The sequence below is a fragment of the Sphaerulina musiva genome, assembly GCF_000320565.1.
Source record: "Sphaerulina musiva SO2202 unplaced genomic scaffold SEPMUscaffold_1, whole genome shotgun sequence".
NCBI lineage: Eukaryota > Fungi > Ascomycota > Dothideomycetes > Mycosphaerellales > Mycosphaerellaceae > Sphaerulina > Sphaerulina musiva.
In genome coordinates, this window is record NW_016017383.1 from 3,188,885 (window position 1) to 3,212,722 (window position 23,838).

The window sequence follows — 23,838 nt, forward strand, 5'->3', positions numbered from 1 at the left end:
TCCTCGCCTAGGGTAAGGTAGTGTTATGCTATGCCAAGAGAGTAAACACGGGAACTCCCATGTAGCAACCGCCGGACGTCTGTGGGCCGCGCCGTGCCACGCCAACTTCCCGTCAGTTCCATCCCGTCATCAGCTTTCCCTGCAACTTGAACCTACATTACATACATACCGTACTGCCTCATGTACCTACCTCCCTACTGAACCTGTAACCTTCACGTCGGGTGTGTAGGACCTGTATTGGCACGACGCAAGATGCAGACCGACGCCGCCACCAGCAGCAGCAGCACCTCCGCCAGTGCATTACCGTCCTTGTTGACTCCAATAGGTACAACATCGCCTGGCTGCGTGCCTGCTAATGTACCTACTTGTTCTGTTTGACAGAATGCTATGCTAAGCAACTTTCCAGGATATCAAGTCGGTGATTGCGGGTATTGCAAATCAACATCTTCCGGTGCGCGGAATCCTCAGTCGCGTACGACCTTCGCTCACCACGCGTTCATCTCGTCCTCTTGCTTGCCTTCTGACCAGTCCCTTCACAATCTACAAAGTCCTGATCATCACGCCGATGGCTGCATTGCCGAGGCATTACCTACCACTTCAAAGTGAGCACAGGCGCGTTGTCCATGATTCTGACACAGTTCTCGCAGGTGCTTCCTACTATGCCAGTACGAGATCGCTCAGCCCTGAACACTACCAGGAGCTCATAGATCGCGGTTGGAGACGATCTGGAAGCTTGCTGTATCTTCCTGATGCCTCGAGGTCATGTTGTGTGCATTATACCATCAGGTAATCGATGTGCCCTGTAGATATGAAGAGGAATTTCCCGTTGACATAGGCGAAGACTGCCAGTGTCAGAGTTTAAGCCCGCGAAAGATCAGCGCCAGGCCCTAAACCGCTGGAATCGATTTGTACTAGGTGACGACTATATCAAGAGTCTCTCCACGAAATATCCAAAGTCCAAAGCGTGAGTTTATCAGGCTGGCTCAGTAGACTGAGCTTATATCGTGCAGTGAAAAGAAGCGGGTGAATAGTGAGTTCGACCTGTTACAGTCTGTGCACGAGAGCGAGGGGAATCGACTGAAGCCGGACATCCAGCCGGAGCACCGCTTCGAAGTCCGACTAGAGCCGGACGACTTTAGCGAGGTACAGCAGAGTCGACAATCGTTCTTGCGTACGCCTCGAACGCAATGATAGTAATGCTAGTGATAGGAGAAGTTCGAGCTTTATTCTGGCTATCAGCGGCACGTGCACCACGACCACGATGTCAGCAAATCCGGGTTCAAACGCTTCCTGTGCGCATCGCCCTTGAGCCAACGTGTCGACACTGATGGAAAGCAATTGGGCAGCTTCCACCAATGTTACCGGTAGGATAAGCGAGGCTGAATACGTTAAAATGAGCCTCACGACACTCACTAACGTGGCTCCCCTAGCCTGGATGGACGTCTGATAGCCATGGCCGTCCTTGATCTCTTGGTAAGTTCCAGCAGTTTGAAGACCTCCCATTTTCTCAATGTGCTGCTAGGCTCGAGTCTATGAAGGTGAAAAGCTTAGGAACAGATGTGTGGAGACCAGCTCGCGTTCCTCCTAGAGACACCTGCTTACCTTACTTTATCACTATGGTAGCCCCACGCCGTCAGCGGAGTGTACTTCGTATACCACAAGGATGTCGAGAAATTTTCTTTTGGCAAACTATCCGCGCTCAGAGAAGCTGCACTCGCGCTTGAGCAGAACTACGGATACTACTACATGGGCTATTTCATCCATAGTTGCAGGAAGATGAGCTACAAAAATGACTACAAGCCGCAATTTGTGCTCGATCTGCATAGTCTGGAATGGCAGCCACTGAATGATCAGCTACGAACGTTGATGGAATCAAGAAAGTATGCTAGTCTGTCCAAAGAGAAAGCGAGGCAGACGACCCTGGACCAAGAAAAAGAGGACAAGATTGTGAGACCTGTTCCGAAGGATGCTATGCTGTCTGGCTTGTCGATATTGCAGCTCGGACTGCCTGGCAGTCTGCCTGTCGATCAGCTTCAGCAACAGATTGATATGGACGGCATGAAAGTCCGCATAGCTGCAGGAGTCTACGAGGCCCAGGTAAGTCATGCTGCTGTTCCCGCAACGTAACAAGTTGTTGGCATATAAAGTTGCTTACGCCATGGATTACAGGATCTGGTGTCTTGGGAGTCCGGTCATATTCTTGACGCCAAGACGCTGAAAGGCGCGTTTGCAGAGCTTGCAGCTTGTACGGGACCGCTCGTTGCCAAGGAGGCCATCGTCGACTTCTCCCGAGTTGGATGACCACCTATGACCACCTATGCCTACCTGGTATCATATCTCAACTCTTTGCGCGAGTCGCATGCCAGCATGAAAAGATTTGCGGGCTGCCTCCAATATATGGGCTTCATGAGAAGTGGTAGTGAAAACAGAACGTTGACAGAACATCAGCTGCGACTGCAGCATGGTGGTACACTTCTTACTTCAAGACAGAATATATCGGATCATCATAACACCTCCAGCGCCTTCGCTAAATTCCAAACCACAATTGGTTGGCATGTGACACCCAAAGATTTCATTTCCAAGCTCCCGTCTGCTTGCTTCCTCATTCGTTCCTAATACTCCGTACCAGCCAATTCTCCCACCATTTACGAAGAGCAAGCACTGTCTCTCGACCATCATCTCGCTTGTCCAATCCAGCTGGGTCTCCTACAACAAGCGATGATACCCAATATATTGCGGCGACCCAGGCGGCAAGCATCATGCCCATTCCCAAGAACGGCGACAGCAACATCACGAGCACGAGCATGCCAGGCTTGTATGTGGTGTCCTCGTCGGCATGGGGGGCCAAGGGCGTGTAGATGCTCTTCAATTGCAGATTCAATGCAGGGCCTACCAGGCCACCTAGTTGTTGACCGAAACCGGGTCTGCGAGCACATAATCGTACAGGCTGGGTCATGATTGTGATGAACAATGATATGATGGTCCAGAAGGCGTTCAACGTGGAGAGTACTGCGCAAGGCCCAGCCAAGAAGAAGAGTATCTTCAATGCTTTGTTCTCCTGTACTTGTCTGCTTTCTTCCACATCATCGTCCTCAATGTACGTCCTGTGACTTATGTCACCTCGTGAATGCCGATCGCGAGAGTAGCGCGAGTGTCGAGTGGGACTTTGCAAGGCCTTTTCGGGGTCTCTCTGGAAATGGCGTGACTTGGTCGGAGGCTCTGCAACTCCCTCCATACTGCCGCTCTTCTCGTCACAATCGATCGAGCCAGTCCGAGTGGTTGAACCGGTGCCCGCAGAGGACATGGACGCCGACTTGATGGGAAAAGCGGCATGCGGCGATTGATCGTGCGGTTGAATCGGCCGACCGAGGGCTGCTGGTGTAGGTCGAGAGGGTAGCTGAGATGTGATGGCCGGAGGAGTCGCGAACGGATCTGCTGCAACCAGAAGATCGTCACCAGCGACAGTGTTGTGCTGTGTGAACGAAGTCGCTGGAGATGAGGCCATGGTCATAGCGGCAAGCCAGCAACGCCAGCGGAGCAGGGTCTGTGTGCGGTTGGCGAACGATGGAGGCAATGGGCAGGTTAGCAACAGGAGCGCAACGGAGACATCGAGCCAGTTGCACACGAGGGCGCCGCCAGCTCATATGTATCACCTCGCCGCGCCCTTCTTGGAAGACGCAAGCCCAAGCCCTTGGCAACCAAAGGACTACGCTCTTGGTGGGGTCCCAAGGAACTCCGTGACAGTCTGGTCATTGGCGCCTCTGCTCGCCGCGTCGTGATGACTGCACCTGGCAACTAGCATGGCGAAGGTGCAAGTCTGGCCACCAGGACGACGCTGACCGGTGCAGCAGCAAGTAACAAGGGAGCTGATTGAGCGATGGGTGGTGGGTGAATGGGTGAATGGAGACTACCTTACCTCCTAGTGAACGAAGGTGGGCGGGGCGGAGAGGCCCGGGAGTGGGACGGGAAGACGGGCTGGGGCCAAGGAAAAGTGCACCAGTTCAACAGCGGTACGTTTAGGTAAGGTACCTGACCTACACCTTCATGAAGTTCTAATCAATACCGCTTAAGGAATGGTCGGTAATATCTACATAACAACGTTGGCATGAGACTACCAGTAGTCCAGATTTCGGAGAGTAAGGAGAGTAAGTGCTTGGCGTTTGGCTGCGCCAGAGCCGCCAGGGAGAGAGCAGCAGCCATATCCGCCGTATCGCACCACCGCAGTCGCTTGGAGGGAGTCCCGGCGGCTGTCCCAAGACCCATTCTCGGGAATCCGCCTGTGAGCCAAGCAAAACCAAGCACAGCCGAATTGCTTGGCGTTACACATGTGCGCACTGCGTCCGAAAATACAGCATCGGCACCAAGCGCCAAACTCGCCAACGCGAGTCGGGATTTCCCCCGTATCCATTTTACAATCCAACCACGCCAACAATAAACTTGGCTGCAGCCTCCGCATCGCCGCTGTAATCGAGATGGCTTCCAGAGCTCGTCGTGCCGCCGCCTAGGAGGTAGTCTTGGGTCAGCATCCTCCTTGTAGCCCTTTCTAGGCGCTCACCGTGAGGCAAGGTATGTAGGAGGTAGGAGGGAGTCAGTCTTACCAGCAGAGCAAAGGAAATCGGCGGATCCGCAGAAATTCTGCCCGAAAGTCAGTGCCATGCGACTGCAGGTGGTCCTCGTGTTTCGAGCAGGCTCATACCTTGACTTTGGAGGCATCAACGCCTGCGAAGGCCTGACTTCTGAGTGGATCGCCGAATGCCACAACGGCAGCTACTTTGCTTGCGTCGAGTCCTTGAGCACTCAATGCATTGTGAACAACCATCGCACCTTGCCTACGGGGACCATCAGTATGAAGCCTGCTGACATGGGACGATAGGTACGCACGAATATCCGCCGAGAATCAGCTTGGTATCTGGACACGAGCTCAAGGCTGCCTTCGCTTGTGAGGCCATAGCCGGACCACCAGAAGCACCCAAGTTCGCATTACCTGATGGGAGTTAGTGTCTCGCTAAATCGGAAGATTCAGACCTTTTCGGCTCGAGTTTCTTTACCTCCTGCGTCCGCCGCGTACTCGACTCCCGTAGCCTAACAGCGCGATACGTCAGCTCGAACGTCCGCAGTGGAGGTTGCGGTGCGCAGCACATACGGTAACCTTGTCCTCACCCAGGGCATTTGCCAGTGCTTTAGCTAAAGGTGGGCCAACAACCTGTGGAAGTCAGCTTTTGGCCGCAGTCAATGTAGCCCTTGGCAGCTGGCTTCGCTCACCGTGCCCATGGTTCCTAGCTCGCCAGTACCACGTGCGAAAAGTAGGGTGAGGGCACGACACCCATCGCTGGATGCATTGCCTGATGCGCCTGTATCTGGAGTGCCTGTAGTAGAAGTTCCCGTTGAAGACTGCAAGCCACCGAGACTACTGCTACCAGAGCCTGTCCCTGATTAGCCCTCGACGACACTGATGTGAGCCTGAGTCACACACCTTTTGGAATACTGATGCCTGAGCCAAGTGAACCGAGTCCACTCAAACCAGAACTGGGGAGTCCCCAATTGCCAATTCCACTGCTCGAGCCGCCAGTCAAGGAGGGAGAGCTTCCCGTGGTCTGTCGCTTGGTGCCTTCAGTGGGTGTGAGGCCACTCCCTAGGCCAGAGGAAAGGCCTTGAAGTCCAGAGATGCCGCTTGAGGCACCACCACCACCACCACCCAGGCTGCTCAGGGGGTTCGAAAAGGACGGGATGCCAAGTGACGACAATGAGCTCAGAGGGCCGGATCCAGCCAGCTGACGCTTCTCGACATTGACAGGTGCGGTTGCTGCTCGAAGCGTACACGCCGCGATGGTAAATAACGACAGGAACTGCATGATGATGCTAGTGTTGGGTTACCGAAGGGGTATTCTGTGTTCGTGCCCGAAAGATTTGGACGAGATGTAGCAGTAGTGTTAAAGAGCGTGTGAACGAAGATATTGAAAGGAGAGTTGTTTATGAGGGGGAGAGAGGTGAGAGGACATTCGGGCAATGCACTTTTATATTCCTGTCGCCGTCTGGTGCGCAGGAGTGCATCTTCTCAAAAGAGGTCGATGGCAATGTAGTTGTTTCAACCAGCTCCCCTACTGCCACCGCCGTCCAAGACTGAACTAGTTCGCAAGTCATGTACATACAAGTAGCTTATATGTAAAACTCGACGAAGGCTAGTTTTCTTCTTTTTCTGGAATGCCATCCCTACATCGGTAGCCCATTGAGCAATATCAGTGGCTGCTTTTGGTGCTATCTTGTCTCAAAAGTCTTTTTTATTTTCCACCCGACTTCCAATTGTTACACCTCTCCGCCTCGCTTCGCTATTACGATGCCGGGGGGTGCGGGGACCCTTCAAGGCTTGCAGCAAAACACAGGTGGACAGGATAGGACAGGACAGCCATTTCCTAGCTTCCTACCATATATCTCTAACATACCATCTGCAAGTTCTGCTGCTTTCGGGACTAGGCAGGTGTGCTCAACCGATCAAGGACATCTTTTGGTCACAAATGGGGTCAACTCCCTACCAAAAGAGGAAATTCCACGATTCTCTTTTCTATTGTACCTACCTTTACCTACTGCCTTGGGTAACGTTTTTGGTGAAGATGTTCTAGAGCGCGTTTCGTTCGATGGCGTGGGAAGACATGGCAAACACACAAAACTTGTCGGTTTCAACTGCAAGTGCAAGAGATGCATTATCGTATCGAAAAATCATCTAGCAGGCCCAGCCTCCATCGACAGCATACGTTGCGCCTGTGACAAAGGATGCTTCGTCGCTCAGTAACCACACAATGAGCTTGCCCACCTCGTCAGCCCGCGCAAGTCTGTTGATCGGGGTCGGATGCATGTCGTTCGGATCGACGCCTTCCAGTGCATTCCGCTTGTCCATTAGGGGCGTGTCGATCGATCCGGGTGTAACCTATGCCGAGAGATCAGCCGCAGACTCGGACGAAAAAGCAGATTGTTTGTTGGTGAACAAAATTTCACTCACCGCGTTCACTCGAATGTTGCGACTGCCGACTTCCTTCGCAGCACCTATGAGAATACGGGCACATCGCCATGCATCAGCAACCTTGTCAAGACGACAGAAGTAACCGAGGTTTTGTTTCTTTTCATCTTTGTCAAGATACATGTACTCACTCTTGACCAAGCCCAGAACGCCGTGTTTGCTTGCAGAATATGCTGCGTGACCTGCAAACCCGAAAGTACCTTGTACCGATGAAACGCAGACAATACTGCCTGGAGACGTTTTATCCATGTGGCGCAGTTCCGCTCGCATACAGTACATCATGCCTTACATTTGAGAATTTGATATTGACTGTTGTCAGCAATTTCCATTGTTATCCGTCGTCGTTGGCCCATGGCGATATGGCAGTGGTAGTGGCAGCTACATACCGGTCAAATTCACGCTCATGATCAAATCCCATTGATCGTCGTCCAGGTTCTCGACATGCCTCGTCCCATGATGACTAAGATATCAAATGGCGATGTATCCCCACAAGTCAGCCGAACACCGTTTCTCTGTCCCTTTCCCCCGTCCACTTCTGTGATGGAAACAAACAACATCTTCTCACTCACCGTCCAATGACTCCCGCACAATTCGCAGCCCCCGTAAGTTTCCCAAATTTGCTCACAATAGACGCAATCCACGAATCCACCTCGGCTCGCTTGGAGACATTGACTTTTGTGATGAGACACTTGCCACCTCGGTTCGGCGATGCTGATGATGATGGCTGCTGGAACGACGCTTGCGCTCGTGCAATGGCTGCATCATCAATGTCTCCAATAGCGACACTGGCGCCTCGGGATAGCAAGATTTCCACGACCGAGAGTCCAATACCACTTGCGCCGCCTGTCACGGCGATGACTTGTCCTTCCAACTCGTGTTCACGGCCCATTTTTATAGTTATGAGTTGGTGCAGACCCTGAAACTGATGAGATGCTGAGGGGGATGATCAAGAATATGATGGGCAAGAGAAAGAAGAAGAATCTCTTGTTCTCTTTCTTAGGTCCTTTGCCTACAATTCTACGATTGCTGTGATGAGACGATGTTGGCCGGCCTCATGGTACAGTGGTACCTTCGCTAGGTCTTGCTGCCGAGGAACGAAGACGGATAAATTAATTGCGGCTGAATACGTCCAACCAGGTTCGAGTACACATGGATGTCTTCACTCTCTGCCCAGTGAGGTAGGTAGTCATGATGTTGTTACTTGAATGTTCGATCATACAGGTATGCTATCTTGCTCTATACGGCATCTTGCTCTATAAATCTATGTCTTGGAAGAAATCGCTATGGAGGATTGAAAATGTCAAATCGATGCCTACTCGTTCCATCATCTCGAAAAAGCAACCCTTATGCTTCCGTCCATTCGCCCAAACGCCAGCCTATACCATACATTGACCTCATCATCCCCATCATCGTCATCATCATCGTGCGCCACATTCGAGCGCAGCAAGGGCTTGCATCTGTGAAGAGTTGAGGCTTCCAATCTGATGATGCTTGCCCATCTCCGCAGCCGGCTCGGGAATGTCGCCAAGCCTGACATCTTCAGCCATCAATTTGGCCCACTCCAGACGCTGCTCGTCCGTCAGACAGACCATGTCGACATCCTGCTTCACATTGAAAGACATGCGGTAGCTCGCACGCGTCTCGATGGAAGCACCGCTCGTTGATCGAAGGAACCCTCGAGCTGCAGACCGGGGCACGTACGACCTCCGTGATGTTGTGCTGGCCACACTCATGGGACGATGCATGCTGCTAGTCGGGGAAGAGGGCACACTTTCTCCTGATATGGATTGAGTGATAGACTCTGACGATGCACCTCTGGAGAGAGCAGGAACAGGCGGTACATCGCTGTCATCGGGGTTAGATGACTCCCAGAAGGAAGAGCGAGACTTGCGCCTCGATCTGGTGCTAAGCGTGCTGGATTTTCGCCGATGTGCATTCGACATATGGCTATCCTTGCGCTCGTATGCTGACATGGTAGTTGTTGGCGATAGAGGAGGTCGCTCGCTCGTGCACGGTGATAGAGGAGGTCGCTCGCTCGTGCACGGTGTCAATGGAGGCGTCGGCAATGCCTCCACAGGAGCTCTGCTATCTCTGCTGAACTTCAAATACTCTCTCTCCAGATCCGGGCCATAGGGAACAGAGTGCGCTGATGGCGGAGCAGTGAATGGGCTGATTGGCGTATCGGGGAGAGCTTGATCAATGTCTGGCCTTTCATCAAACCAGCTGCGACGGTCTTTGCAATGTGTGGCATTGGGTCGGGACAGGTTCAAAGCTGGGCTTCTCCTGTGGCTGTCCTTCGAAAGCATTTCGAAACCATCAGTGTTGGCAGGGTTGGAAGTCGGGCTGCATTGCTGAGAGGGCGATGATGAGGGCGAGGAGGATGGCTCCTGGCTCTTCCCGCGCAAGGAGTGGAGGAATGAAGCAACGCCCATGATTTTGGAAGGCTATTGGTAGTAAAGCGAGAGTGGGAAAGGTCGACTTTTGCTGCAAGTCACGCTGGAATATGTGGCAGTCGAAGTGGTGAAGGTGATGTGAGGTCCAGCAAGGGCGCGAGAAGGATATGTATACTCACTCCTTTGTACCTGACCACGCGTGTTCTTGGGGAAATCGAGCTACCTCCGAGGTAGTGATGCATCTCGTTCTGGGGCGTCCGTTGACAGCAAGTGTAGCCTGATGAGGATTCACGCCACATACACTATAGTATGTGCACTCCAACTCGAGCTGCTCAACGATACCCGACAGCTGGGTAACTCAGATACGCGGCTGAGTCTTGCACATACGGGCAGTGACAAGCGCAGAGTCGGTACCGACAGCAGTCTCGTCAACCAAGGACAAGGTATACTTCGGCCATGAACAAAGCTGGATCTCTTCTTCACTTAGTGATGCTAGTCGCCCGATGGCTCTCCATTCGTGCTTGTAGGCAATTTGGTCAAGCCATATCTCGAAAACTACAAGACTTCCACCTCGAGGTACTCGTGAAGTCCAGAGGCCACGATGCCATGCTGAAGCTTAAGCCACGCTACAGCACGTAGCAGAAGCTTCTATAGAATCCTTCTAGTCCCTCCATTACTCACTCAATGGTTATACCCAAGACAAAGACGTCGCTTCAGGTTAGCTGAGCGAAATCAATGCCATCACTGCCATTTATGGTCGAAAGTGGTAAGCTGAAATGCGGTTCTCGGGGGATCCAGAGCCAATAGCGCGTTGGTGCTGTAGCCTCGTGGTTTGTCGATCTCCTACGCCACTTTGCGCCTCGATGCGCCCCATGTCTTGGAAATCCTTCGTCGTGCAATTGACAGAATTGGAAACAGGTCTCAGCCTCGGTCTCATCGAGTCGGAAGATATCCTACTTCCTACCTCCCAGGACATCGTTACAAAGAGCACAATCGGCATATTTGCAGACAATATGATCGACAACATCAACGACTGCCACATCCCGAACATCGATGAATGCTGCATGTAGACCTGTCACAGACAAGGCATATGCCCTCTTGCCCGTTGCGTCTCAGGGTCTGGTCCAGTCATATCACATGCGTCCTGATGCGCTATAGCAAAACTAGGTGCGAACTCTGTAGCCACGTACATGTCATGAGTTGGGGGATCCCTCGGCGGCACGAGCCTGTCTAGGTGCCGCCTCCGTTGGAAGCACACTACCTCCTACGATCGGGGGACAATAGATTTCAGCATATGGATCTTGGGCATGCCGCATCAACATTGCTTCTTGTTGCGAATACCAGAAAAGGCGATTCGCCCGATCCTTCTTGCGGAGGTCATTCCAACCCTGACTTGCTGTCCAATAGATCGTGCTCCTTTGCATGATAGGCGTTTTTGCCTGAGTGAACAATAATTTTCCGGCTGATGACGTGAATATGTCCTCCTTTCAAGCAAGGCTGCTCAATCACTAGAGTTTGCAGTTGCCACCCGAAGAAGAAAGAGCGCCGTGGAACAGGCACGGTTGCATTTAGTCTACAGACTGGCATAAGGCAGCTACCGCAGTGGCACAGGAAAATCACGAGGCGGGTATACCGTAGTGTGCTGCTTTGCGAGTCCAGGTTGTCACCTCGTCGACAGACAAAACAGTGCCTCAGCTCGACCATGGAGTAAGGTCAAGTATTTCCGGATCAAGTCTGCATCACCTGTTTGGCGGCCGGGCGGTAGGTTCGACGCTTTCAGGTGCTGCAGTTTTCATGAGAATTTCTGCGCTGTTGTAGCGACGGGAGAGCGGCCGAAGTATCATTGTCTTTGAAGGCTGGGACAGTGAAGCCATTCAGAAGGCAAGCATCGATTCATGCAGCGTCGACATCTTCTCATGCCCACAGGTGCCGCCTTCAATATCAGAATGGCGGCAACGGGCAGAATGAATATCTGCTTCACGCGGCAGAGCGCATCTGCGTCTCGCGAGTCTTGAGGTTGCCATAGCATGATGCAAGACAAGGTGTCCACTAAGAAGCTTGTTGCTTATGACTTGAGCAGCTTATTGCGCTTTTCCCTTCGCTTCAAGCGTTCCACACGCTTCTTGTGCATTTTCTCTGCCATCTTGGCATATCTTTCTTTCTCTTCCTTTGCTGCACGCTTGTCCTTGATGGCTTGAACGCGCCGCTGCAGAGGGTCAGTTCTCAGCAAGGAACCGAAGACAGTATAGGAAGAGACAGGCACGCACCTGTCGCTCTTGTTCCTTCTCGCCCTTCATTTCATTCTCGACCTTCTTCACCTCGGCGGCCTGCGCCTCTCGTGCGACTCGTTTTGCGTAGCTCGTCTGACCAGCCGTGAGCCGGAAGGCCTTCTTCGGTTCGTGCCACTGCTTGCCATTCTTGCGCAGGCCGGCGACTGGCGCAGGGGCAGTAGCAGTCGTGGCTGACATGTTTGAGCGATACGACTCGGTGGCTCCCAAGAACAAGAAGGGTGCAAAGCTGGAAGTTGTGCAAAATCGGGACTGAAGCCACAAAACTGGTTAGACTCCGAGTGCAACCTTCTAGTTCTACATCTAGAAACTCATGTACCCCACATCCATCACATGTGACATCCGTCAGCCTGCATAACTTCAATAACTTGGATCAGAATCATCAGATGCCTAATACAGTAGCCTCAGTAGATAGGTAGGTGAGGTGGTGCAACAGCCACAACAACGCCTCAGACACGTGCCAAAGCTGCACCAAAAACTTCGCTCTCGACTCGCGACGCACCAGAGCATCATACTTGAAGCAAACCCTTCTCCGGAATATTCAGAGAGGTACATGTAGGTAAGTGTCCACCGTCTCTGCCGCAAAAGCGCTGCCAAGCGTTGGTCCACCCCAAGCCTACTAGGAGGTACGCTCTACAGTATCCGTGGAGCTCTTCCGATATGACTCAAAGGAAAGGCGAACTTTCTTTGCAGACTTTCCTCATTAGCTCCCTGCCCAACCACTACCAGCGGGGGAATCTGTCACCGTCCTTGGTGCTGCTGCTCTTCCTCCTACCTTCTACCCTCTCGCCGTCGTGCTTTTGCTTGCCTGCTCACCATGCTGCTGCGGTAGCACCACCTCATCGCCATCGCCGTCTCACACCGCCCCAGGATCGACATGGAGGCTCAGTCGGCGAAGTCCTTTGAGCCTGCGGTGGTGCAGCAATCCCCATTGTCGACAGTGGCGCAGCCGTCCAGCAGTCAGGGCATCGAAGCCCTCCGAGACATTGCCTATGGCTCCTTCGCTGGTATCGTGGGCAAGATTGTGGAATACCCCTTCGACACGGTCAAAGTACGTCTGCAGTCGCAGCCTGACCATCTCCCTCTGCGATATACGGGCCCGCTGGATTGTTTCAAGCAGAGTCTGGCGCAAGATGGTGTGCGCGGTCTATATCGTGGTGTGAGTGCGCCCTTGGTTGGTGCGGCAGCCGAGAACGCCTCGCTCTTTTGGGCATATCGGCTCGCACAAGATGTGCTCAAGGCCACCGTGATACCTGGGACTGTCGATGGGGAGAAGCTGCCCCTCAGCGCACTCGTCGCAGCTGGAGCAATGTCTGGCTGCGTAACGTCTGTCGTCCTCACGCCCATTGAGCTTGTGAAATGCCGCATGCAGGTGCCGTCGCAATCCGCACTCGATCCTACGCTCCGAGCAGCGCAGGGCCCTCTTGCAATCATCTCTCATGTATGGAAGACAGAAGGCTTGGCAGGTTTCTGGCGCGGACAATTGGGTACCTTGCTGCGTGAGACGGGAGGAGGTGCGGCGTGGTTTGGCAGTTACGAGACCCTCTCGTTGTACTTCAGGAAGCGTTTGCAGAATCCCGAGAAGGACAGTCTGCCGATTTGGCAGCAAATGTTATCCGGGGCTATTGCAGGCATGGCATACAATTTTGTCTTTTTTCCTGCAGACACGATCAAAAGCAAGATCCAAACCGGAGAAGTGACGAACGTAAAGGCGAAGTTCTCGCAGGTAGGAAAAGATCTGTTCAGGGCGCATGGGTTCAAGGGACTGTACCGTGGCTGCGGTATCACCGTTGCAAGAAGTGCGCCCAGCTCGGCGCTTATTTTCACAATTTACGAATACTTGCGGAAGACGTTTGGTTGAAAGCTCGTTGAGACAGAGTTGCATAGACGATAGAAGCTTGCAAGCATAGCGCGGCGTTGGGGCTGCGGATTCGTGATAGATGAATCCGGCCTGTTGCTGTGCAGGATCGTGGCCTTCACGAAAAGGGCTGCATTAGAAACTAGCATATCGAACGTGACAGACTAAGATATCGTCTGTCTACAATTCTTGCCACCTGCTTTCATCAGTACCTCAAACTGGACGCTTGTTCCATGTGTATAAAAAAAAACTCCTAGACCTGAAGCTACCTCATACATGAATAGGTAGTATCTAGGGGTTAGAACGTCGCGGTCAGTGGGCCTTGAAAGTCTTGCTTGTCCACCAGCGCGGGCAAAAACTCATTGTAACAAAACTCGAGCCAAGCGTGTGCTGTTGTCAAGGCTTGAACTGAATGTTGTACAGTGTATATACAATTTCTCAGCTTGTGACCCACCATGTCCTGCATCTTCGCCTTTGCCCTCGTGGATATCCCCCAATCATGCCTTGCGCTCTCACATGGCTCTAGCCCAGCTGGTTTCTTCATTGCTGATCGTATGCGCTGATATATCGTCTAGGCGATCTTTTGCAAATATGCTTCGAGGTCGAATTTGGGGTCCTCGGGATTTGTTATCACTGTGAAGGGAGACTGGGCATCAGTTTTTGGAGCGCGAGAGAAGAGGGCCCACCAAGTATGCCGTTCTTTGCTCACCTCCATCGCCTGTCCGCGGCGCATTTTGCTCTGCAAACTTCGCCTTTGCACTCGCTATCAACTTGGCTTTACGGTCGTACTCTGCCTTGAGTGCGGCGGCCTTGTCTCTCGCATGAATACTTTGCTGGTGTGAGAAGCCGTAGAAGACACCGAAGACGAGTGCGCCCCAGCGGAGGACCTATGCCAATGGTCGGTCAGTCGGATGCGCACTTTTGGCTATGCGTCCTGTGCGCGCGGAAAGGACAGTTGGGAGCAGCTCACATTTACCCCCGTAGAGGCCATTGTAGCAGGAGGAGGATGAAGAGGATAGTGCCGTAGTATTGGTGAGCGCGGGCGGCGAGTTGCGGAGGGCTGTACACTGTTGCTGCGTTTGTTCTGCTGAGTTGAATAAGGTAGTGATGGGAGTTATCCAGAGGGAGGAAGTCGGAAGGTTACGCGCTAGGCTTTGCCTGCTCCCCGTACCTGAGTTCCACATAACCTCCCTCATGAGCTGTATACACATGCAGGCACAACGGGACGTGAGGTCATAATAATTACACAACTAGCGTATCAACAGAAGTGCGATGCCGCCATGTCGTCCTCGTCGTCCTCGTCAATGCAGCAGCGCAAGGAGGAGATTCTCGCAAAGAAGGCCAAGCTGGCTGAGCTGAAGCGCCAGCGAGAACTGCGGCAGAAGGACCTCAACACTACGCGCCACAGCCTCGATGCCTCTGAGCTCGTTGCCCCATCACCGCAACGCATCAGCAGTAGCAGCTTCAAGCGCGAGGACATCGAATCGCTCATCTCGTCGCTGGTCGACCGCCCCGCGTCCACCGCGAACACCACCAATTCGCACCTCTCCGACGACGGCCACACCTCGCCGCCAGCAGCAGCAACTATACCGCGAACCTCCGATGGCCATGCCGTCCCACAGACACTCTCGCTGGCCGCGCTGACGACCGTCTACGAGATTCCCGTCGAGTCGAAACCAGAGTATATAACCTACAGCAAGGGCGTGCAGACTGCAGCAGACGGCTGGCAGCAGACCAGCGTCGACAGTGCGGAAGGCAGTGATGGCGATGCCACGTCGACGAGTCCAACTCGTCGGCGGCGCAATTTAAGCCCACGTGCCCGCGAGCTCCACGAGGAGACGATTCGCCAGCGTCTGCGCCAGGAGATCGAGGAAGAGCTGCGGGCCCTACAATCGAACGACCACGTGGAACCAGATAAGGAGCGCTTCCCAGCCAGAGCACTTGCTCCCGAAGAGCTCAGCGCTGTGACTAGCAGCAACGACTTTCTAGACTTCGTGGAGCGCAGCAGCAAGGTCATCGAACGAGCGCTAGACGAGGAGTATGATGTACTGGCTGACTATGCCGCGAACGCCCGAGCTGCGGAGGATGAAGATGACGAGTATGTGGGCAGACGAGGCAGAAGAGTCAAGGAGGTTGCTTCATTTGAACTACAGCACGAGATGGGGAAGCAACGCATGATCAGTGATATCGACTTCAGTCCCAAGTTTCCGGAGCTGATATGTACAGCCTACACCAAGTCACAGTCCTCCCCCCATACGTCGCCTGGTCTCCTTAATGTGTGGAATATGCACCTCAAAGGCCGACCAGAATACAGCCTGCACGCCACCTCTGATCTTCTCTCCTGCCAGTTCCACCCCTTTCACCCGTCCTTGATTCTTGGTGGCACATACAGTGGACAGCTCTGTCTGTGGGACACGCGTGCCCGGAACCAAAGGACTGGCGAGCCTGTGCAGAAGACACCGCTTACAGGAGGCAGGACCGGCCACGCGCATCCTATATACAGCTTGGCTACAGTCGGCACACAGAATGCAAGCTCAGTCGTGTCTGTCAGCACAGATGGCGTGGTGTGCGCATGGTCGACGGATATTCTCACACAGCCTCAGGAGTATTTGGAGCTGCACGCTCCGAATCCTTCAGCGCACAAGACCGATGATGTGGCGCCGACGTGCATATCGTTTCCCGCAGCAGATCCAACCTATTTCCTTGCAGGAACAGAGCAAGGTTCGATCTTCCCAGTGCATCGTTATGACCGCGCGGGCGCCAAGTCCGGCGTCGATGCCCGAACGAGCTACCGCGGCCATGAGGCTCCAGTGACAGGGATTGATTTCCATCCTGCCAGTGGAAAGATTGACCTCGGCGATCTTTTTGTCAGCTGTGGCCTGGACTGGAGCGTCAAAGTCTGGCGTGCTCGTCCACCTTCCACTACGTCCAGTACCATTTCGGGCAACGCAGAGATCGTGAAGCCATTGCTTGAGATCCAACGCGAGGACAGTGTCTACGATGCCAAGTGGTCGCCCACCAAACCCGGCATTTTTGGATGTGTGGATGGTAGCGGGCGATTTGACATATATGACATCAACGTGAGCTCGGAAGTGCCTGTCGGTGGTGCGAGGCCAAGCCACCAGGAGAAGGACATTTACGCACTGAAGAGCCTGAACAAGCTGGCATGGGAGAAGAACCAGGGTCGGCATGCAGCAGTGGGTGGACTTGATGGAGTCACCACGGTGTTTGAGGTGGGAAGTGAACTTGGTGGAGCGGACACTAAAAGTGACGCCTGGCTAGGAATCAAAAAGTTCGTTGCGAGGCGGGCTAAGAACAAGGTGGATCTATGATCTACCTATGTATGCTATGCGCACCGTCTCGATGTCGTATATCCAAGCTGCACAAAGCCCTACTGCATTCATGGACACCCACGAAACGACCACGCTTCCCGTGCGGCCTTTCGAACCTGTCGATAGAACTTTGCACATGGCGTACTATCGATTTAAGAAATGAATCACCTCAGCGTGATCAGAGCGCCGAAGCCGTTGTACTCACATGGTCTATATTTAATCCTCGGTTGTTGCGCTCATATCTGTCCGTCTTTGCTCTACCGGTTTGGCTCTCTCAAGTCGCGATCTCGTACCGATGGCATTGATCATCATCGACTGAAGGGATTTCAGATTGATAGTGCTGGTCGAGTGTTGGTTGGCAGGAAGCCAGACCATTACCCATAAGAGTGGGTAGAACCATTTTTTTCAGTAATACCCTAAACTTGATATCAGCTTGGAAAGTCGCCATTAGCGGCCGGAGCCAGCTTCTCTAGCTGGACGTCAAAGCGATTTTTCAAAAACGTACGTTAGGAGCTTCACTCACACCGGACAATTCTTTGTGTTTCAACACAGCTTGGAACAGATTGTCGAGTCTCTCGATTGCCGCTTGGCCGATCTGGTAGTGGACGACCAATCGTCCTCCGAGCAGTCGTACACCGGCTTTTTGACCTTGGAACAACTATCAGCCCGCTGGTAGGAAGGGTGAGCGCCAAAACGCAATACTTACCTAGCTCGACGAACTTGTCGACTGTGATTCCTGCGGCCTCGACATCGAGCCATACCATGTTGGTCTCCACCGCATGGCTGGTCCTGCCTCCATAGCCCTCCCACAGCGCGGCAATTTGGCGGGCACGTTCGTGACACGCTTGGAGTTTGCCGCCAAGAAAGGTGTCCTCGACTGCGACCCGTGCAGCAGCAGTCAGAACACCAGCTTGCCGGATGCCTCCACCAATGCTCTTCCGAATCCAGCGTGCACGCTCTCGGAAGGCCCGTGTACCGACTATCATGCTTCCCACGGGTGCACCTAGACCTTTGGAGAAGCACAGACTAACGCTGTCAAAGCAAGCACAGTAATCCGCCAAGCTCCCAGCTCCAGCAGCCACAGCCTCCCATAACCTCGCACCATCCAAGTGCATGATGATGCCGTGTTCATGTGCCCAGTCACTAATTCGTCGGATTTCCTCGACGGGGTAAATGACGCCTCCAAGCGTGTTCTCGAGGGATATCAACTTGGTAGGACACCCATGGACATCCTCTCGCAGATCCACAGCCTTCTGCACGTCTTCCAACGTCAAATACTTTCCATTACTGGGTATCGCTCCTTTGCACAGGGCACCGCACAGAGACGCTACGCCACCCGCTTCCCACTCGATGATGTGAGCGCGGTGGTCGGCCACGACCGAGTGCGGAGGCCCTTGCAGATGCGTGCGAATGGCGACTTGATTCCCCATGGTTCCGGAGAGCACGAACAGTGCCGCTTCTTTTCCCGTCAGGAGAGTGATGAGTTTCTCGAGGTCATTGGTGGTGGCGTCTTCTTGAAACACATCATCTGCTAATGTCGTGGCGGTGATGGCCTCGAGCATACGAGCATTGGGTGTTGTGATGGTATCGCCTATCGACCATTAGCTTCCCATTCGTGCTAAGCGAACGTGCCTACCTAGTATTCAAAGTAGTAGGTAGATTTAGATATAACAGGCAGGCCTTACATACTTCTAAAGTCAAATGCAGAAATGGGAGATTCGGTGCACCAGTAGTTGTTGGACTTGACGCCATTGGTGGCGTGGCTATCCATGGTGGTGGTGGTGGTGGTGGTGGTGGTGGCTGTGGAGATTTTGCGCAGTGGTGTCGTTACAGGAGGCGCAATGGAGGAAGAAGAAGAAGAAGACGACGACGTGGCGACTCGCAGAGTAGACAAGAAAGATGATGATGATGCAGAGAAGAAACTTCTACTACCATGTCTGCACGACGACAGCATTGGAATTTCCTCTCCTTACCGACAGGACATATGCTTGCCGCCCTCAGGCTGTAAGGTAACCTGTAAGCCGACAAATGATATGCCCGCCGCCCAGGTACATGTAGATAGCGGGACTTGATTAGCTAAGGTACCAGTATGAATTCTTGTCCGTTATCGGACGGGTACATACGGCTGAATATATTACAGGTAGCAACACACTTCCCTCAATATTGGGAAATAATTCATGGCACCGGAAGAGGAGGCTTGTATCAAGGTACTTTTTTTCCCAAATCAGAGTACTTTGTCTTCAATATGCAAATGATGAGCTAGGTAGGGAAGCATAGGAGAGATTGTCTTGGTGAGCCGAGTCTGCAATTGCTCGGCTAGATACGCCAGTCTGCCGTCGCCACTGATTGCCAAGGACTATATGCTGAATGGTTCTACAGGTCGCAGAGTACCTATGTTGTTTCCTTCGAAGAGCTATCGTGTATCACTCTATGAATCCCGCGCTATCGAGGTAGATTGGAGATGATTCGCTGTGTGATTCAAGATAATTTGGTGCTCTTCACCAAAGACCCCTTGATACCAGTCAATTCACCTCCGTAGCCTCCTCGCCCTTCGCCCCCCTTGTATACTGGCTTGATGGAGGCCAACTTCTTCTTTTTCTCGTCGTACTTCTTTCTCTTCTTGACACGGGGATTACGAACATCCTTCTTGCGATGCGGTGTCAAGCCTTTGTTCTTTTCAATGGCGTATGTGATTTTGCGTTTGCCATCCGCACTCATCGTTTCCTGCTGCACGACTGCTCCTCCTTGCAGCGCAGCTTGCCGTTGCGCCTCAGCAAGCGCTGCTTTGTCGCTCTTCTTCTTACTTGTCTTCGCAGCAATGAGGTCGTAGTACTCATCGTCCTCCGCGAGGGCACGGACGTTGTGCGCCTGTGCGTGGTCTTCCTCATCGGTGTCGTCCCCGAGCGCTGTGCCGATGGCATCTCCAGGACGCTTGCCACGTTTTTCGGCTTCGGCATTGAGACGTGCTTGTCGGTCTCTCAATCGCTCTCGGTGTGGTATATCATCGTCACCGCCTGCAACACGACCAGCAATGCCACGCTTATTCGCTTTCTGAGCAATCTGCGAGGTGTAGAAACGGAGGCTCTTCTTCTTTTGCGCCTTGTCGGCTGCTTCACGTGCAGTGAGCGGAGCCTCTTCGCCCAGATCTAAGCCGCCACTTTCCATGCGAGGCTCGCGGGACGCCTTCGCCACCCTCTTAGTCTTGGGTACGACCAAAGCATCCAGTTCAGCGAGATCGGCTTCAGCACGTCTCATCCGTTCCAACCTCCTTTCTTCTGCAGCCGATTGGACAGCAGCAGCATGGCGCTGTGCTCTGGACGAGCGAGTCGTTGGCTGCACAGGCTGAACCAGCATAGCCTCATCGCTGCCATTTGATTCCAGCTCAACCTCGTCTGAGCTGTTATCCCGCACGTCCGAGTCTTGCGTAGATGCCTGATCTGGAATAGCTGACACGTTCGTCCAGAGCTCCCGACACTTGACTAAGCTCATCATGATCGGATGTTCTCTCAATTGTGCTGCGGGGACAGCGACCATTTCTCCATCGCCCGATGACGCCGAGGATGCGAGCAGCGAAAAGTACATGACCAGTGCTCCAAGGTATGCGGATGCAGCTCTCAGCTTCGTCTGCGCGACAGACGATGTCCTCGCCGAGTCCAGTAACTGAGCATGGGTGTGCTGAAGTTGCAACAGGTCCTTACTTAAGGGTTCAAATTCGGGATATCGCGACTTCAGCAGCTTCAGACGTTCGGCGACGCCGAGGTCTGGCGCGATCTGCAGCTGAGGTAGAACCTCAGATACAACGTTGTGGGAGCCCGCCTCGCCAGCGCGGTCCTGCTGCCAATCGTCGTCATCGAAGCCATAGTCTGCAGCGTGCATCTGTTGCAGCTGTCGTTTTTGCAGACGAATAGCCTCTTGCTCTTCCTCCAACGCCTGCTCTTCAGTCTCAATTGCATCGTTGCCATATAAGGCATCTTTTGATGTACCCCAACCCGTCAGCCCATCTTCATCATCACCGCCATCGCCATCGTTTGAGCCCGCCGCAGAAAAGTGCTGCGTGCCAGATGTAGCGTCCAGGTCAGAGCTGCCATTGTTGTCGTCCCAGTCGTCGTCGTCCTCTTCCCCGAGATCGCCCAGCACCTCTTCGTCCGAAGCTTCTAGGAAGGCCTCGTCCTCAGCAATCTTGCGACGCCGTTTAGCTGCAGGCTCCTCGCCCAGGTGAATTTCGTCGTGGTTCAGGTGGAATTCATCGTCAGACCCGGCGACGTCCTCGTACGTCTGAATGCGCTTCCGGGACTCGCGCGGATCGAAGTCGAGGCCCTGTGCGTGCTCCTGCGAAGCGGTAGTCGCTGCTGCCGCCACTTTCCTCTTCTTCGCCATGTTCTATCGGATTGTGCTATGCTCGTATGCTGTGATTTGCTGTGCTGTGCTGTGCGGTACAGTCTGGCGTCGTTGGCTGAGTGCGTATGTGCTTGGCAGGCCAAAGATGTAATTGTCGGGTGAAGATAGAGTGCCCAATATTTACACGTACCTACGGTCATGAATATGCCTTGAACTGTATTCCCAGGTAGAATATAGCGAAGCTCGAAATTCTTTGCTGCATGAATCCACTGTGGGCCTGTGGCTTTGGAACTAGCTCTATTTAGCGTCCGCTACACTATCCAGGATTCGCCACTAGCCCCCATTCAGAAATCCACTCCACTCCTCCTTCTCCATCCATATCATCCGTCAACAATCCATTGTGCATCACATGTATCAGGTTGATATATCACATGTTCTGGTCCGAACGGAAACTGCACGCGGACCTGTTGTCTCCAAACCAAAGACACATTATCGCTCGATGCAATCATATTCATACTTGCTTTAATGAGCGTTACAGGTAATCGGCCCTGTCACCTCACTTGCTAATCACATTTCATGTCGCAATAGGATATTCAATAATGACGGACAATCAGCAATACGCGCGGCACTGGTCGCACGAAAATGATCGTGTCGCCAGCGTGGCAGCGTCTATCCTGGATTGTCCCAAACGGGTATCCGTGCTCGACCAATGCTTCTACCTGCATGCGTGCGTCGGCTATGGCTTATTTCTCCATTTCCGCATCAGACCGGATGTCGTCGCGGAGTGCTACATACGGGCGTTTCTCGACCTTTTCTGTTGCCACCTCGATACTGTCGCGGTGACTCCTGTTCTCGCCTCACTTTTGGACCGCAAAGCAAAGCAACAAGTACAGCAGAAAGTAACAAGCAACAAGCAAGGCATTCTATCCGGACTCTGAAAGGACCATCGCACAGAGTGATATGGTGACATTGTCGGCCGTAAGACAGCCCTGAGGCCGCATGACAGTCAACCAGCAGAATTCCTGGGGTGTTCGAGTGGACGGCGACATGTGCTGGATGCAGGCGGCGCTGGCATAGCCCGAGGCACGCTTCAGTGCGGACTCAACGACAGATAGCTGCAATTTGGGGTACTCAGAAGGCTTGTCTGGTCAGGCTCGCGGGCACCTCCTCTGCGCCAGATAGTCCTGCTCTGGGCATTATTATTGAGAGAGACTCGACGCATAAGGCTCGCCAGTATGGGACATCCAAGGCATCTAGAGCGGCGCATCAGCCAAATGCATCATCCTGATCTTCCGGATCTCTCGCCACATCCGACTATATCCAGCAAGCATAGTGTCTTGTCACGATCCAGTTGGCGGCCGTCATGGTTCACAAGATCGTCCACGAGTAGCCAGTCGCAAAGGTCTAGCTTGGCTACATTACAGAGTGACGGCTCATCGACTCGAACTGCAGATGCAGATGAGCATACTGTATATCAACTGCCAATTGTCACTTCAAAAGACAAGCAAATCCTTGCCACCCTCGACGAACCTGCGCCGCCCATCATACCCACCATGAAATATGAATTCGAAGATGAGACTTTCGACTTCCCTGTGCCGATAGCTGCCGCGCATCGGCACTCTCAATCGGAAGCGATTGCTGAAGTTGGACCTGCGAGCAGGCTGGACGCACTGTCGCCTGGCTCGAGAGGTAACGATACATCCAGTCGCATGACGATCAGATCCAAAGCCTCGAAGGTCAGCTCCGGGGGAGAGTCTTGGGCTGCTTCGTCGAAACCTACGAGTGCCAACAGTCTCGGCCATTTCGATGCCAGAAACCTTCATGAGGTAGCGATTGCAGAGATTGAGATGGTATCCAAAGAACAATATGGATACTGGAATGCATCCTTCTTGGCCCGGATCAATGCTGCGGCCGCGGTCTGTGGGGCAGTCCTCCTGGCTGTAAAATTACCACACGGTCCGCCAGAAGGCATCAATATTCTGAGCGGTGAATTTTGCGAGGCCACAGCAGCGGCATTCTCGAGCGAACTGTGCCAGACTGGTACGCCTAACGAGCTGATGCATGTTGTGCGCAGACATGGACTAGGCTCACTTGCGCTCATCCTCAAGATCAGCCTGGACGTTCCGAAAACGCCTGGTGTTCCTCTTACGGTAGCAATGGCCATATCGAAAAAGATGAGGGACATCACAGACAGATCTCGACTGTGGTCGCAAGTTCTGAAGTTGTTGAAGAAGATTCCGCAAGACAGCCTGGTACTCTTGATGTTTCTGACATCTATTGCTCGCCGACTGGAGCAGGGAGGCATGACCATTGATGGCCATGAGCCTTCTCGACACCTACTCAAGGGGCTATGGCCTTGCGCTCTGGCTTCATCAGAAGATCCCTTGGCAGGTCAGCGAATCTCGAGGCTCTTAGTACAGCACTGCGACGATTTTCCGGCCGCATTTCCTGTCGTGCTCCAAGCCGTCAACTATCGCTTTGCGAGTGGCAAAAGATATAATGTGCTGGCCCTGATAGCCGAGAACAAGAGATACAAGACAGGGACGCGTGGAGTACACGAGATAGCAATGGCCGAACATAGTCATAGACCCTTTCAATGGTAAAGATAATTGAACAT

The 23,838-nt window shown here is 53.2% G+C and overlaps 14 protein-coding genes across 14 annotated transcripts; 5 read left to right on the top strand and 9 right to left on the bottom strand.

Annotated features, from left to right (window-relative positions):
- The first annotated feature begins 175 nt into the window (after positions 1 to 175).
- On the top strand, positions 176 to 3,859 carry SEPMUDRAFT_146373 (arginine-tRNA-protein transferase 1). Its single transcript, XM_016903610.1, has 9 exons — positions 176 to 325; positions 407 to 451; positions 648 to 786; positions 842 to 964; positions 1,011 to 1,143; positions 1,210 to 1,364; positions 1,431 to 1,473; positions 1,624 to 2,097; positions 2,170 to 3,859. The coding sequence occupies exons 1-9, from the start codon at positions 253 to 255 to the stop codon at positions 2,299 to 2,301; spliced, it is 1,317 nt and encodes a 438-aa protein (XP_016765437.1). The 5' UTR covers positions 176 to 252; the 3' UTR covers positions 2,302 to 3,859.
- Positions 176 to 3,859, bottom strand: SEPMUDRAFT_122712 (uncharacterized protein). The gene is made up of 7 exons (XM_016901794.1): positions 2,170 to 3,859; positions 1,624 to 2,097; positions 1,431 to 1,473; positions 842 to 1,364; positions 648 to 786; positions 407 to 451; positions 176 to 325 (listed from the first exon to the last, which is right to left on the bottom strand). Exon 1 carries the CDS (start codon positions 3,503 to 3,505, stop codon positions 2,603 to 2,605), a length of 903 nt encoding a protein of 300 aa, XP_016765436.1. The 5' UTR covers positions 3,506 to 3,859; the 3' UTR covers positions 176 to 325; positions 407 to 451; positions 648 to 786; positions 842 to 1,364; positions 1,431 to 1,473; positions 1,624 to 2,097; positions 2,170 to 2,602.
- Positions 3,860 to 4,039: 180 nt separating this feature from the next.
- Positions 4,040 to 5,891, bottom strand: SEPMUDRAFT_146374 (carbohydrate esterase family 5 protein). The gene is made up of 8 exons (XM_016903611.1): positions 5,474 to 5,891; positions 5,263 to 5,423; positions 5,144 to 5,203; positions 5,049 to 5,082; positions 4,882 to 4,984; positions 4,697 to 4,829; positions 4,599 to 4,635; positions 4,040 to 4,501 (listed from the first exon to the last, which is right to left on the bottom strand). The coding sequence occupies exons 1-8, from the start codon at positions 5,850 to 5,852 to the stop codon at positions 4,410 to 4,412; spliced, it is 999 nt and encodes a 332-aa protein (XP_016765438.1). The 5' UTR covers positions 5,853 to 5,891; the 3' UTR covers positions 4,040 to 4,409.
- An 827-nt stretch (positions 5,892 to 6,718) lies between these two features.
- SEPMUDRAFT_138020 (NAD(P)-binding protein) lies at positions 6,719 to 7,901 on the bottom strand (the record flags this gene model as incomplete). The annotated part of the gene is made up of 5 exons (XM_016902859.1): positions 6,719 to 6,922; positions 6,995 to 7,038; positions 7,144 to 7,296; positions 7,399 to 7,472; positions 7,582 to 7,901. The coding sequence occupies 5 exons, from the start codon at positions 7,899 to 7,901 to the stop codon at positions 6,719 to 6,721; spliced, it is 795 nt and encodes a 264-aa protein (XP_016765439.1).
- Positions 7,902 to 8,224: 323 nt separating this feature from the next.
- On the bottom strand, positions 8,225 to 9,956 carry SEPMUDRAFT_146376 (uncharacterized protein). Its single transcript, XM_016903612.1, has one exon. The coding sequence runs from the start codon at positions 9,442 to 9,444 to the stop codon at positions 8,431 to 8,433; it is 1,014 nt and encodes a 337-aa protein (XP_016765440.1). The 5' UTR covers positions 9,445 to 9,956; the 3' UTR covers positions 8,225 to 8,430.
- Positions 9,957 to 10,075: 119 nt separating this feature from the next.
- Positions 10,076 to 11,858, bottom strand: SEPMUDRAFT_77462 (uncharacterized protein). Its single transcript, XM_016910162.1, has 2 exons — positions 11,673 to 11,858; positions 10,076 to 11,611 (listed from the first exon to the last, which is right to left on the bottom strand). Exon 2 carries the CDS (start codon positions 11,107 to 11,109, stop codon positions 10,783 to 10,785), a length of 327 nt encoding a protein of 108 aa, XP_016765441.1. The 5' UTR covers positions 11,110 to 11,611; positions 11,673 to 11,858; the 3' UTR covers positions 10,076 to 10,782.
- SEPMUDRAFT_8900 (uncharacterized protein) lies at positions 11,471 to 11,858 on the bottom strand (the record flags this gene model as incomplete). Its single annotated transcript, XM_016910490.2, has 2 exons — positions 11,471 to 11,611; positions 11,673 to 11,858. Coding segments are annotated over 2 exons (327 nt in total), but the record flags the coding sequence as incomplete, so codon positions are not given.
- Positions 11,859 to 12,480: 622 nt separating this feature from the next.
- On the top strand, positions 12,481 to 13,743 carry SEPMUDRAFT_146378 (mitochondrial ornithine carrier protein AmcA/Ort1). Its single transcript, XM_016903613.1, has one exon. The coding sequence runs from the start codon at positions 12,571 to 12,573 to the stop codon at positions 13,552 to 13,554; it is 984 nt and encodes a 327-aa protein (XP_016765443.1). The 5' UTR covers positions 12,481 to 12,570; the 3' UTR covers positions 13,555 to 13,743.
- Positions 13,744 to 13,796: 53 nt separating this feature from the next.
- SEPMUDRAFT_146379 (ATP-synt_E-domain-containing protein) lies at positions 13,797 to 14,636 on the bottom strand. Its single transcript, XM_016903614.1, has 3 exons — positions 14,522 to 14,636; positions 14,261 to 14,438; positions 13,797 to 14,184 (listed from the first exon to the last, which is right to left on the bottom strand). Exons 1-3 carry the CDS (start codon positions 14,540 to 14,542, stop codon positions 14,123 to 14,125), a joined length of 261 nt encoding a protein of 86 aa, XP_016765444.1. The 5' UTR covers positions 14,543 to 14,636; the 3' UTR covers positions 13,797 to 14,122.
- Positions 14,637 to 14,772: 136 nt separating this feature from the next.
- On the top strand, positions 14,773 to 18,823 carry SEPMUDRAFT_122725 (WD40 repeat-like protein). Its single transcript, XM_016901795.1, has 3 exons — positions 14,773 to 17,299; positions 17,389 to 18,474; positions 18,573 to 18,823. The coding sequence occupies exon 1, from the start codon at positions 14,832 to 14,834 to the stop codon at positions 16,881 to 16,883; it is 2,052 nt and encodes a 683-aa protein (XP_016765445.1). The 5' UTR covers positions 14,773 to 14,831; the 3' UTR covers positions 16,884 to 17,299; positions 17,389 to 18,474; positions 18,573 to 18,823.
- On the bottom strand, positions 17,377 to 18,654 carry SEPMUDRAFT_32951 (l-allo-threonine aldolase; the record flags this gene model as incomplete). Its single annotated transcript, XM_016908521.1, has 3 exons — positions 17,377 to 17,531; positions 17,590 to 18,474; positions 18,573 to 18,654. 3 exons carry the CDS (start codon positions 18,652 to 18,654, stop codon positions 17,377 to 17,379), a joined length of 1,122 nt encoding a protein of 373 aa, XP_016765446.1.
- A 538-nt stretch (positions 18,824 to 19,361) lies between the features above and the next one.
- On the bottom strand, positions 19,362 to 21,300 carry SEPMUDRAFT_130095 (uncharacterized protein; the record flags this gene model as incomplete). The annotated part of the gene is made up of 1 exon (XM_016902334.1): positions 19,362 to 21,300. The coding sequence occupies exon 1, from the start codon at positions 21,258 to 21,260 to the stop codon at positions 19,362 to 19,364; it is 1,899 nt and encodes a 632-aa protein (XP_016765447.1). The 5' UTR covers positions 21,261 to 21,300.
- A 520-nt stretch (positions 21,301 to 21,820) lies between these two features.
- Positions 21,821 to 22,159, top strand: SEPMUDRAFT_113326 (uncharacterized protein; the record flags this gene model as incomplete). The annotated part of the gene is made up of 1 exon (XM_016901026.1): positions 21,821 to 22,159. The coding sequence occupies one exon, from the start codon at positions 21,821 to 21,823 to the stop codon at positions 22,157 to 22,159; it is 339 nt and encodes a 112-aa protein (XP_016765448.1).
- A 1,192-nt stretch (positions 22,160 to 23,351) lies between these two features.
- On the top strand, positions 23,352 to 23,836 carry SEPMUDRAFT_146380 (uncharacterized protein). Its single transcript, XM_016903616.1, has one exon. It carries the CDS (start codon positions 23,378 to 23,380, stop codon positions 23,822 to 23,824), a length of 447 nt encoding a protein of 148 aa, XP_016765449.1. The 5' UTR covers positions 23,352 to 23,377; the 3' UTR covers positions 23,825 to 23,836.
- Positions 23,837 to 23,838: the final 2 nt, after the last annotated feature.